This window comes from Eriocheir sinensis, chromosome 6, assembly GCF_024679095.1.
Source record: "Eriocheir sinensis breed Jianghai 21 chromosome 6, ASM2467909v1, whole genome shotgun sequence".
NCBI classification, from domain to species: Eukaryota; Metazoa; Arthropoda; class Malacostraca; order Decapoda; family Varunidae; genus Eriocheir; species Eriocheir sinensis.
The window spans coordinates 2,307,502-2,320,722 of NC_066514.1; the positions used below are offsets into that span (position 1 = coordinate 2,307,502).

At 49.1% G+C, this 13,221-nt stretch overlaps 1 protein-coding gene across 5 annotated transcripts in view; it reads right to left on the reverse strand.

Annotated features, from left to right (window-relative positions):
* The window catches only part of LOC126987741 (A-kinase anchor protein 9-like), a 139,402-nt gene extending 127,508 nt beyond the window's left edge, over positions 1–11,894 (reverse strand). For all 5 annotated transcript variants that reach the window (XM_050845047.1, XM_050845054.1, XM_050845041.1 and 2 more), the window contains exons 1-5: positions 11,769–11,894; positions 9,718–9,790; positions 9,070–9,191; positions 7,992–8,129; positions 6,977–7,110 (exon numbers count right to left, since the gene is read on the reverse strand). In XM_050845047.1, coding sequence (XP_050701004.1) covers positions 6,977–7,110; positions 7,992–8,129; positions 9,070–9,191; positions 9,718–9,790 — 467 coding nt within the window. In that variant the 5' untranslated portion in view covers positions 11,769–11,894. The remainder of the gene's footprint in view (positions 1–6,976; positions 7,111–7,991; positions 8,130–9,069; positions 9,192–9,717; positions 9,791–11,768) is intronic.
* Between the last annotated feature and the right edge of the window lie 1,327 nt (positions 11,895–13,221).

Below are 13,221 nucleotides of genomic sequence, written 5' to 3' on the forward strand. Positions count from 1 at the left end.
GGTAATGGGACTGGTGGATAGGGAAGGCTGGTAATGGGACTGGTGGATAGGGAAGGATTGGTAATGGGACTGGTGGATAGGGAAGGCTGGTAATGGGACTGGTGGATAGGGGAAGGGTTGGTAATGGGACTGGTGGATAGGGAAGGATTGGTAATGGGACTGGTGGATGGGAAGGGTTGGTAATGGGACTGGTGGATAGGGAAGGGTTGGTAATGGGACTGGTGGATAGGGAAGGGTTGGTAATGGGACTGGTGGATAGGGAAGGATTGGTAATGGGACTGGTGGATAGGGAAGGGTTGGTAATGGGACTGGTGGATAGGGAAGGATTGGTATGGGACTGGTGGATAGGGAAGGGTTGGTAATGGGACCGGTGGATAGGGAAGGGTAATGGGACTGGTGGATAGGGAAGGATTGGTAATGGGACTGGTGGATAGGGAAGGGTTGGTAATGGGACTGGTGGATAGGGGAAGGATTGGTAATGGGACTGGTGGATAGGGAAGGATTGGTAATGGGACTGGTGGATAGGGAAGGTTGGTAATGGGACTGGTGGATAGGGAAGGATTGGTAATGGGACTGGTGGATAGGGGAAGGATTGGTAATGGGACTGGTGGATAGGGAAGGATTGGTAATGGGACTGGTGGATAGGAAGGATTATGGGACTGGTGGATAGGGAAGGATTGGTAATGGGACTGGTGGATAGGGAAGGATTGGTAATGGGACTGGTGGATAGGGGAAGGTTGGTAATGGGACTGGTGGATAGGGGAAGGGTTGGTAATGGGACCGGTGGATAGGGAAGGGTTGGTGGGACTGGTGGATAGGGGAAGGATTGGTAATGGGACTGGTGGATAGGGAAGGTTGGTAATGGGACTGGTGGATAGGGGAAGGGTTGGTAATGGGACTGGTGATAAGGATAGGGAAGGCTGGTAATGGGACTGGTGGATAGGGAAGGGTTGGTAATGGGACTGGTGGATAGGGGAAGGATTGGTAATGGGACTGGTGGATAGGGAAGGATTGGTAATGGGACTGGTGGATAGGGAAGGGTTGGTAATGGACTGGTGGATAGGGAAGGATTGGTAATGGGACTGGTGGATAGGGAAGGATTGGTAATGGGACTGGTGGATAGGGGAAGGGTTGGTAATGGGACTGGCGGATAGGGGAGGATTGGTAAATGGACTTGTGGATAGGGGAAGGGTTGGTAATGGACTGGTGGATAGGGAAGGTTGGTAATGGACTGGTGGATAGGGAAGGATTGGTAATGGGACTGGTGGATAGGGAAGGATTGGTAAAGGGACTGGTGGATAGGGAAGGCTGGTAATGGGACTGGTGGATAAGGGAAAGGTTGGTAATGGGACTGGTGGATAGGGGAAGGATTGGTAATGGGACTGGTGTATAGGGTAAGGGTTGGTAATGGGACTGGTGGATAGGGGAAGGATTAGTAATGGGACTGGAGGATAGGGAAGGATTGGTAATGGGACTGGTGGATAGGGAAGCTGGTAATGGGACTGGTGGATAGGGAAGGATTGGTAATGGGACTGGTGGATAGGGAAGGATTGGTAATGGGACTGGTGGATAGGGAAGGATTGGTAATGGGACTGGTGGATAGGGGAAGGATTGGTAATGGGACTGGTGGATAGGGAAGGATTGGTAATGGGACTGGTGGATAGGGAAGGATTGGTAATGGGACTGGTGGATAGGGAAGGGTTGGTAATGGGACTGGTGGATATGGGAAGGGTTGGTAATGGGACTGGTGGATAGGGGAAGGATTGGTAATGGGACTGGTGGATAGGGGAAGGATTGGTAATGGGACTGGTGGATAGGGGAAGGATTGGTAATGGGACTGGTGGATAGGGGAAGGGTTGGTAATGGGACTGGTGGATAGGGAAGGACTGGTAATGGGACTGGTGGATAGGGGAAGGATTGGTAATGGACTGGTGGATAGGGAAGGGTTGGTAATGGGACTGGTGGATAGGGGAAGGAATGGTAATGGGACTGGTGGATAGGGAAGGATTGGTAATGGGACTGGTGGATAGGGAAGGATTGGTATGGGACTGGTGGATAGGGAAGGGTTGGTAATGGGACTGGTGGATAGGAAGGATTGGTAATGGGACTGGTGGATAGGGGAAGGATTGGTAATGGGACTGGTGGATAGGGAAGGGTTGGTAATGGGACTGGTGGATAGGGGAAGGGTTGGTAATGGGACTGGTGGATAGAGGAAGGATTGGTAATGGGACTGGTGGATAGGGGAAGGGCTGGTAATGGGACTGGTGGATAGGGGAAGGATTGGTAATGGGACTGGTGGATAGGGGAAGGATTGGTAATGGGACTGGTGGATAGGGTTATGTTTGGTAATGGGACTGGTGGATAGGGGAAGGGTTGGTAATGGGACTGGTGGATAGGGGAAGGATTGGAAATGGGACAGGTGGATATAGGAAGGGTTGGTAATGGGACTGGTGGATAGGGGAAGGTTTGGTAATGGGACTGGAGGATAGCCGAAGGACTGGTAATGGGACTAGTGGATAGGGGAGGGATTGGTAATGGGACTGGTGGATAGGGGAAGGGTTGGTAATGGGACTGGTGGATAGGGGATTGGTAATGGGACTGGTGGATAGGGAAGGTTGGTAATGGGACTGGTGGATAGGGAAGGATTGGTAATGGGACTGGTGGATAGGGAAGGATTGGTAATGGGACTGGTGGATAGGGAAGGGTTGGTAATGGGACTGGTGGATAGGGAAGGATTGGTAATGGGACTGGTGGATAGGGAAGGGTTGGTAATGGGACTGGTGGATAGGGAAGGATTGGTAATGGGACTGGTGGATAGGGAAGGATTGGTAATGGGACTGGTGGATAGGGAAGGGTTGGTAATGGACTGGTGGATAGGGAAGGGTTGGTAATGGGACTGGTGGATAGGGAAGGATTGGTAATGGGACTGGTGGATAGTGGAAGGGTTGGTAATGGGACTGGTTGAGAGGGGAAGGGTTGGTAATGGGACTGGTAGAGAGGGGAAGGATTGGTAATGGGACTGGTGGATAGGGGATGGATTCGTAAGGGATCTGGTATATAGGGAAGGATTGGAAATGGGACTGGTGGCGAGGGGAAGGATTGGTAATGGGACTGGTGGATATGGGAAGGGTTCGTAATGGGACTGGTGGATATGGGAAGGTTTCGTAATGGGTATGGTGGATAGGGGAAGGATTGGTAATGGGACTGGTGGATAGGGGAAGGGTTAGTAATGGGACTGGTGGATAGGGGAAGGATTGGTAATGGGACTGGTGGATAGGGGAAGGATTGGTACTGGGAATGGTGGATAGGGGAAGGGTTGGTAATGGGACTGGTGGATAGGAGAAGGATTGGTAATTTGACTGGTGGAGAGGGGAAGGGTTAGTAATGGGATTGGTGGATAGGAGAAGGGTTCGTAATGGGACTGGTGGATAGGAGAAAGGTTGGTAATGTGACTTGCGGATAGGGGAAGTGTTGATAATGGGACTGGTGCATTGGGGAAGGATTGGAAATGGGACTGGTGGATAGGGGACGGGTTGGTAATGGGACTGGTGGATAGGGGAAGGGTTGGTAATGGGACTGGTGGATAGGGGAAGGATTGGTAATGGGACTGGTGGATAGGGGAAGGATTGGTAATGGGACCGGTGGATAGGGGAAGAGTTGGTAATGGGACTGGTGGATAGGGAAGGATTGTAATGGGACTGGTGGATAGGGAAGGATTGGTAATGGGACTGGTGGATAGGGAAGGATTGGTAATGGGACTGGTGGATAGGGGAAGGCTGGTAATGGGACTGGTGGATAGGGAAGGTTGGTAATGGGACTGGTGGATAGGGAAGGATTGGTAATGGGACTGGTGGATAGGGAAGGGTTGGTAATGGGACTGGTGGATAGGGAAGGATTGGTAATGGGACTGGTGGATAGGGAAGGGTTGGTAATGGGACTGGTGGATAGGGAAGGGTTGGTAATGGGACTGGTGGATAGGGAAGGATTGGTAATGGGACTGGTGGATAGGGAAGGATTGGTAATGGACTGGTGGATAGGGAAGGGTTGGTAATGGGACTGGTGGATAGGGAAGGATTGGTAATGGGACTGGTGGATAGGGGAAGGATTGGTAATGGGACTGGTGGATAGGGAAGGATTGGTAATGGGACTGGTGGATAGGGAAGGGGACTGGTGGATAGGATTGGTAATGACTGGTGGATAGGGAGGATTGGTAATGGGAATGGTGGATAAGGGACGGATTGGTAATGGGACTGGTGGAAAGGTGAAGGATAAGTAATGGGACTTGTGGATAGGGAAGGATTGGTAATGGGACTGGTGGATAGGGGAAGGATTGGTAATGGGACTGATGGAGAGGGGAAGGGTTGGTAATGGGACTGGTGGATAGGGGAAGGACTGTTATATGGACTGGTGGATAAGGGAAGGGTTGGTAATGGGACTGGTGGATAGAGGAAGAGTTGGTAATGGGACCGGTGGATAAGGGAAGGACTGGTTATGGGACTGGTTGATAGGGGAAGAATTGGGAATGGGAGTAGTGGAGAGGGGAAGTTTTGGTAATGGGACTGGTGGAGAGGGGAAGGGTTTCTAATAGGACTGGGGGATAGGGGATGTGTTGGTAATGGGACTGGTGGATAAGGAAAGGGTTGGTAATGGGAATGGTGGATACGGCACATGTTGGTAATGGGACTGGTGGATAGGGGAAGGGTTGGTAATGGGACTGGTGGATATGGGAAGGATTGGTAATGGGACTGGTGGATAGGGGAAGGATTGGTAATGGGACTGGTGGATAGGGTAAGGATTGGTAAAGGTACTGGTGGATAGGGAAGGTTGGTAATGGGACTGGTGGATAGGGAAGGTTGGTAATGGGACTGGTGGATAGGGAAGGCTGGTAATGGGACTGGTGGATAGGGAAGGATTAGTAATGGGACGGGTGGATAGGTGAAGGTTTGGTAATGGGACTGGTGGATATGGGAAGGGTTGGTAATGGGACTGGTGGATAGGGGAAGGATTGGTAATGGGACTGGTGGATAGGGGAAGGGTTGGTAATGGGACTGGTGGATAGGGGAAGGATTGGTAAAGGGACTGGTGGATAAGGGAAGGGTTGGTAATGGGACTGGTGGATAGGGGAAGGGTTGGTAATGGGACTGGTGGATAGGGGAAGGATTGGTAATGGGACTGGTGGATAGAGGAAGAATTGGTAATGGGACTGATGGATACGGGAAGGATTGGTAATGGGACTGGTGGATAAGGGAAGGGTTGGTAATGGGACTGGTGGATAGGGAAGGATTGGTAATGGGACTGGTGGATAGGGAAGGATTGGTAATGGGACTGGTGGATAGGGAAGGGTTGGTATGGGACTGGTGGATAGGGAAGGTTGGTAATGGGACTGGTGGATAGGGAAGGATTGGTAATGGGACTGGTGGATAGGGAAGTTTTGGTAATGGTACTGGTGGATAGGGGAAGAGTTGGTAATGGAACTGGTGGATAGGGAAGGATTGGTAATGGACTGGTGGATAGGGAAGGATTGGTAATGGGACTGGTGGATAGGGAAGGTTGGTAATGGGACTGGTGGATAGGGAAGGATTGGTAATGGACTGGTGGATAGGGAAGGATTGGTAATGGGACTGGTGGATAGGGAAGGGTTGGTAATGGGACTGGTGGATAGGGAAGGGTTGGTAATGGGACTGGTGGATAGGGAAGGGTTGGTAATGGGACTGGTGGATAGGGAAGGATTGGTAATGGGACTGGTGGATAGGGAAGGATTGGTACGGGACTGGTGGATAGGGAAGGATTGGTAATGGGACTGGTGGATAGGGAAGGGTTGGTAATGGGACTGGTGGATAGGGAAGGGTTGTTAATGGGACTGGTTGATAGGGGAAGGGTTGGTAATAGGACTGGTGGATAGGGGAAGGATTGGTAATGGGACTGGTGGATAGGGGAAGGATTGGTAATGGGACTGGTGGATAGTGGAAGGCTTGGAAATGGGACTGGTGGATAGGGGAAGGTTGGTAATGGGACTGGTGGATAGGGAAGGTTGGTAATGGGACTGGTGGATAGGGAAGGATAATGGGACTGGTGGATAGGGAAGGATTGGTAATGGGACTGGTGGATAGGGGAAGGATTGGTAATGGGACTGGTGGATAGGGGAAGGGTTGGTAATGGGACTGGTGGATAGGGGAAGGATTGGTAATGGGACTGGTGGATAGGGGAAGGATTGGTAATGGGACTGGGGGATAGGGGAAGGATTGGTAATGGGACTGGGGGATAGGGAAAGGGTTGGTAATGGGACTGGTGGATAGGGGAAGGATTGGTAATGGGACTGGTGGATAGGGGAAGGATTGGTAATGGTTCTTATGTTTTTATGAGTGAAGAACATACAAGGTGGAAGGGGGAGAGTTGAGGAAAGGAACTGTAGGAAAATGGAGCGTTTGAGACATGCCATGGTTGATCTCCTCGAGGGAAGTTCAAAGAGTTGACTATTCATCAGAGCTTTTAAGTGGGAACCCAGAAACTATATAAGTCACAGTGGACAGACAGCAAGTTGGGGGTGATATTAGAACTGCTGTTGAAGTAGAATGGAGTCCACTATCATCAAGGAGGAAAAAGTTACGTTTAGTCGGCGCAACATCTGTGGTCATATGCCGGAGAGACAGAAGGGGAAGGAATCATAGGAGAAGGGAACAGACCCCAGGAGACGGGACACAACCCCCGATTAATACCTGGTACCCATTCACTGCTGGGTGGACAGGGGCGTAGGGTATCGGAAAAGCCGCCCAAATTTTTCCACTCCGCCGGGGAATCGAACCCGGGCTCTCTCGGTTGTGAGCCGAGTGTGCTAACCACTGCACCACGAAGCCCCCTCATCAAGAAGGATGGACCACAAGAAGAAGAAGCAGAAGATGAGGAAAGAGAAGGAGAAGAAGAAGAAGAAGAAGGCTGACACTGATGATTTTGAGATGATTCAGCCACTCCACAATACCTCATGTGATCCTTTGAGGCGGCAAGCTGCTGGTTGAAGTGCTCCTGGGCGGCCCTCATGTTGGCCTGGTGCTGGTAGGATGTGAGGGAAAGCTGTGCCGTCAGCTCCTGCACTTGCTGGGCCAACGTCTGAATCTGAGGGGAAAACAAAGAGGAAAAAGTTGGACAGATTCGTTTAGTCGGCGCAACATCTGTGGTCATATGCCGGAGAGAGACAGAAGGGGAAGGAATTATAGGAGAAGGGAACAGTTGGAAAGTTTGGTTTAGTCAGCGCAACATCTGTGGTCATATGCCGGAGAGAGACAGAAGGGGAAGGAATTATAGGAGAAGGGAACAGACCCCAGGAGACGGGACACAACCCTCGATTAATACCTGGTACCCATTCACTGCTGGGAGGACAGGGGCGTAGGGTATCGGAAAAGCCGCCCAAATTTTTTCACACCGCCCGGGAATCGAACCCGGGCTCTCTCAGTTGTAAGCGGAGTGTGCTAACCACTGCACCACGAAGCGCCCTCACATTTCTGGAGGAGCCTTGCAAGGTTGTGAGCATGAGGAGGAGCTATATACATGTTCCTAAGTGGGTTGTTAAGACACCATTTTACTGGCAAGGTTTTCTCAGCTTTTAGAACCTTTCAAGTCTTTACTGTTAACATACATTCCCAATCCTATCACAGGGGAGATTTTTAACCCGATAGCAGCGACGGGCCAAATTTGTGGCTTTACCGTGAAGCAGCGATGGGCCAAATTTGTGGCTTTACCATGTAGCAGCGACGGGCCAAATTTGTGGCTTTACCATGTAGCAGCGACGGGCCAAATTTGTGCCATGATATAAACCCCCAAACTGATCACAAATGCTTTGATATATATTATGAAATGGCTTGTGTGAGGGGTGATTTTTTCTCAGTTTTCTCGCTTAGAGGGACCATTAAGAAACATGGTCCCCGCTGCTACCAGGTTAACTTTTAAGATATATTTCTGGCTTCGACGCATGCATGGTCTGGCGATGCTCCACTCACCTCTCCAGAGTAGTGTTCCTCAGCTTTCCTCCCTTTAGCTTCTGACTCCAAGTTCTTTTGCATGAGCTGCTTGATGCCTCCCTCCAACTGACCAATGATGTGGTCGCGCTGCTCCAAGGCGGTCTGGTACTCCACCATCTGGAAAAAAGTTGGAAAGTTTTGTTTAGTCGGCGCAACATCTGTGGTCATATGCCGGAGAGAGACAGAAGGGGAAGGAAGGAAAGTTTGGTTTAGTCGGCGCAACATCTGTGGTCATATGCCGGAGAGAGACAGAAGGGGAAGGAAGGAAAGTTTGGTTTAGTCGGCGCAACATCTGTGGTCATATGCCGGAGAGAGACAGAAGGGGAAGGAAGGAAAGTTTGGTTTAGTCGGCGCAACATCTGTGGTCATATGCCGGAGAGAGACAGAAGGGGAAGGAAGGAAAGTTTGGTTTAGTCGGCGCAACATCTGTGGTCATATGCCGGAGAGAGACAGAAGGGGAAGGAAAGAGATCCCAGGAGAAGGGAACAGACCCCAGGAGACGGGACACAACCCCCAATTAATACCTGGTACCCATTCACTGCTGGGTGGACAGGGGCGTAGGGTATCGGAAAAGCCACCCAAATTTTTCCACTCCGCCCGGGAATCGAACCCGGGCTGTCTTGGTTGTGAGCTGAGTGTGCTAACCACTGCACCACGAAGCCCCCGGTACAGGTAGAGTGAGGGTCATATTTTAAAACATTTCGTTGCCCAAGTTCACATATTTGACAGGGCTTTTGTAGGAGCTGTAGGCCTTTCCAGGGGTAGTTCTATGACCCTGGTGGTAGTTTGACCCTTCTCCTGTGCCATGAACCTTAAAAAACACTCATGAAAACCCAATTGATCCACTCTTTGACCTTTAGAAATAGTTGATGTGAGAAGCGGAGGTGTCTTAAAATACGGCCCATAACCTCCGTGAGATCCGCGGAGCATTACACTGGTGGCAGCAGTGGGATAGCCCTCTGGCGGGAGAAATTTAACGGCCAGTGCGAGCCTCACTTAACACTTAATAAAAATCTTGCACTACACTGGTAACATTTTTGACCCAGCAGCCCCTTACCTTCTTCTTGAGGGTGTCATAGCTCTTCCAGTCTTGGGAGTGTGTTGGGTCATAGTGGCGGTCACTGTGATCCCGCAGACTGTTGTTTTCATACCTCAGGGCTTCCAGTAGTAGCTCCTTAGCTGCATGGAGAAAGGCAGCTTCAATATGTAATCCTAAAATGCATCATAACTGAACCCTTATATTTTACCTACAACTTAACATATTTCGTTTTGAGACTCACTTCAGCTGAATACTTAACCCAGTAGCAGCGTGGATCCTGTTTCTTAATGGTCCCTCCAAGCGAGAAAAATGAGAAAAATCACCCCTCACACAAACCATTTCATGATATATATCAAAGCATTTGTGATCACAAATGCTTTGATATTTTGATAAGTTTCGTTTAGTCGGCGCAACATCTGTGGTCATATGCCGGAGAGAGACAGAAGGGGAAGGAAACAGATCCCAGGAGACGGGACACAATCCCCAATTAATACCTGGTACCCATTCACTGCTGGGTGGACAGGGGTGTAGGGTATCGGAAAAGCTGCCCAAATTTTTCCACTCCACCCGGGAATCGAACCCAGGCTCTCTCAGTTGTGAGCCGAGTGTGCTAACCACTGCACCACAAAGCCCCCTGAATAAAGAGGAACACTCAACTGTACGCACCATGAAGCTCCTGCTGCAGCTGGTCCACAGACGGATGGCCGTGAGACGAAGCTCGATTTTGTTCCTCAGCCATCTGAAAAAAAATAAATAAGACTATTTACCCGGGGTGTGGAGTCGGAGTCAGTGAAGTCGGCTACTTTTGGCCGGAGTCGGTAAAAATACCCCCGACTCCGACTCCTTAACGTAATCATTAAACGTGTAATGAAGTTGTGAAGTTTTAGTCTTATACATTATCTGGATGTTGTCTATATAAAGCCTTTTCCATTTGGCATAACCTGTTTCTGGGTCATGATCTGTAGAGTCCCTTGATAGATAGAGTCCCGACAGCCTAAGATTTGGACGCCATTATTGGCCCTGTCTTCGCCGTGAGACCGTGTGCTAGTGTTTGAAAAGCGCGGCGAAAACACAGGCCCAATAATGGCGTCCAAATCTTAGGTTGTCGGGACTCTATGAGGGACTCTATAGATCACGACCCAGAGACGGGTTACGCTAAATGGAAGATGCTAATAGAGTACACGTAATTTGGATGTAAATACATGTAAGAAAAAGGATCTCAATGGAGTCTACCGGCACTACCGGCAATATCTAAAAAAAAAATAGATTTGCAATAGAGGAGGGAAGGGCATGGGGGCCGGAGTCAGAGTCGCAACTTCAAAATTTCCCAGTCGGAGAATTTTAACTTCAACTTCACACCCCTGCTATTTAAAAGGATGATTTTTAACTGAATGGAGACAGACCTTAAAGTTAATCATACAGGCTCATGTAAGTTTTCCTTAATCAGTAGGTAGACCCTCCAATAGTGGGCTTCCCAGATGTCAGGATGCTGTCTAGTAAACATAATAGGAGCCAAATTGTTGAAACCTTGTGATATGTAAAATTTCAGTAAAATTCCAAATTCATGACACCTGACTACCAGTGACAACATTTAACAGTGCAGTACAAAAGTTGGAAAGTTTGGTTTAGTTGGCGCAACATCTGTGGTCATATGCCGGAGAGAGACAGAAGGGGAAGGAATTATAGGAGAAGGGAACAGACCCCAGGAGACGGGACACAACCCCCGATTAATACCTGGTACCCATTCACTGCTGGGTGGACAGGGGCGTAGGGTATCGGAAAAGGAAAAGTTGGAAAGTTTGGTTTAGTCGGCGCAACATCTGTGGTCATATGCTGGAGAGAGACAGAAGGGGAAGGAATTATAGGAGAAGGGAACAGTTGGAAAGTTTGGTTTAGTCGGCGCAACATCTGTGGTCATATGCCGGAGAGAGACAGAAGGGGAAGGAATTATAGGAGAAGGGAACAGACCCCAGGAGACGGGACACAACCCCATTCACTGCTGGGTGGACAGGGGCGTAGAGTATCGGAAAAGGAAAAGTTGGAAAGTTTGGTTTAGTCGGCGCAACATCTGTGGTCATATGCCGGAGAGAGACAGAAGGGGAAGGAACTATAGGAGAAGGGAACAGACCCCAGGAGACGCGACACAACCCCCGATTAATACCTGGTACCCATTCACTGCTAGGTGGACAGGGGCGTAGGGTATCGGAAAAGCCGCCCAAATTTTTCCACTCCACCCGGGAATCGAACCCAGGCTCTCTCGGTTGTGAGCCGAGTGTGCTAACCACTGCACCACGAAGCCCCCCCAGTGCAGCATGAAGAACTACATGTATTTATCGTAAACAGTTAAATATACCCAAACTTAACCTGACCCAAACCAGCTTAACTTCACCTAAATCAACCTGCACCACAACGCCACAATGCAAGGAATGAAGATAATGGAGTGAGTGAGTCCTTCTAGCCATAAGCCTCGACGCCTAGCATGACCTTTGACCCCAGACACACCAGCGACCCATATTTAAGCGACCCCGGGGACACCTTGACCAGAAGAAACTATATCACGGAAATAAGCAACAGAAGAAAGGAGAAAATAACAAAACTATAAGACAACAACGCCAATCAAGACTCAAATATGACATGACTGGGAGGCATTACAGAGGCAATCCCATGCTTATTAATGGACTGGACTGGACTGTACCGCCATAAAGCACGCCACTCACCCTGTCCTTCCTTTCCGTGGCGGCCTCACATGTCAGGCATTAATGTGTAAGAATGGCGGAGCAAAATGTTCCCGCCCAGCTGACGCGGCGCCTCTCTCTCGCCACAAGCTCCTGCTCTTGCTCTTGCTGTACTCACTTTGTCAACAAACCTCTGAGCTACGTGCTAAATTGTCGTACTCAGTCGCTTATATTTAAATTTTCGGCCCCTAAACTGTCTCCTGGGCCCAAATAAGGAGTTTCATTCATATTTATCGTTAGAATGGTTGATTTCTCATGTTTCCTGGCTATAGTTATGCGTCAGATACCGGTAAATACTATGCTCTGAGTACGATAATCTGGCATGGTGCTTCTGAGGCGCGCCATGGACGGTCCTGGCACGGGGACAGTTTCTCAAAAGTCCCAACGTTGCCAGATTGTCGTACTCAGTCTCTTATATTTAGATTTCCGACCCAAAAACTGTCTCGTGGACCCTAGTGAGGAGATAAACTTATAATCATCGTTAAAATAGTTAATTCCTGATGTTTCTTGGCAATAGTTAGGCGTTAGAAACCGGTAAACACAATGCTCTGAGTACGATAATCTGGCAATGGTGAGTTTACGGTCTTCCATGTATTTCCTATCTAATTGTTGTAGAATAAAATATGGGAGTGGCTGTCATATTATAATCACCTTGACGATATATAGGCCCAAACATTCCCTCGGAGAACAGACATGGATACGAAAAATGACAGTGAAGGGAGTGAATGGAAAAAATGGGGTGAAAATCATTCATAATCTTTCAAATAGGGCATACGCATAGGGAAGGGCTCCGTGGTGCAGTAGCTAGCGTGCCTATCCATTCATAGCTACAAATCCGTGGGCATGGGTTCGAATCCCAGCTCGGAGTCGGCGCACAGCCCATGCTTGCAATATCATAATCAACTCACTTGAAAACGATCAATAATATCACAGTTCTTTGCTAAACTCTTCACACGGAGCAATCATTTACATAATGGGCATTTTTATCTTATGACATGATAAATAGAGCTTCATTATATGAGAATTGACAAGGCTTTCGTAAGAGTTTTGGGCATTTCCAGGGGTAGTTTTATGACCCTGGTGGTAGTGTGACCCTTCCTCTGTACCATGAACCTAAAGAAACACACATTTGACAAGGCTTTCGTAGGAGTTTTGGGCATTTCCAGGGGTAGTTTTATGGCCCTGGTGGTAGTGTGACCCTTCTTCTGTACCATGAACCTAAAGAAACACACATTTGACAAGGCTTTCGTAGGAGTTGTGGGCATTTCCAGGGGTAGTTTTATGACCCTGGTGGTAGTGTGACCCTTCTTCTGTACCATGAACCTAAAGAAACACATATTTGACAAGGCTTTCGTAAGAGTTTTGGGCATTTCCAGGGGTAGTTTTATGACCCTGGTGGTTGTGTGACCCTTCTTCTGTACCATGAACCTAAGGA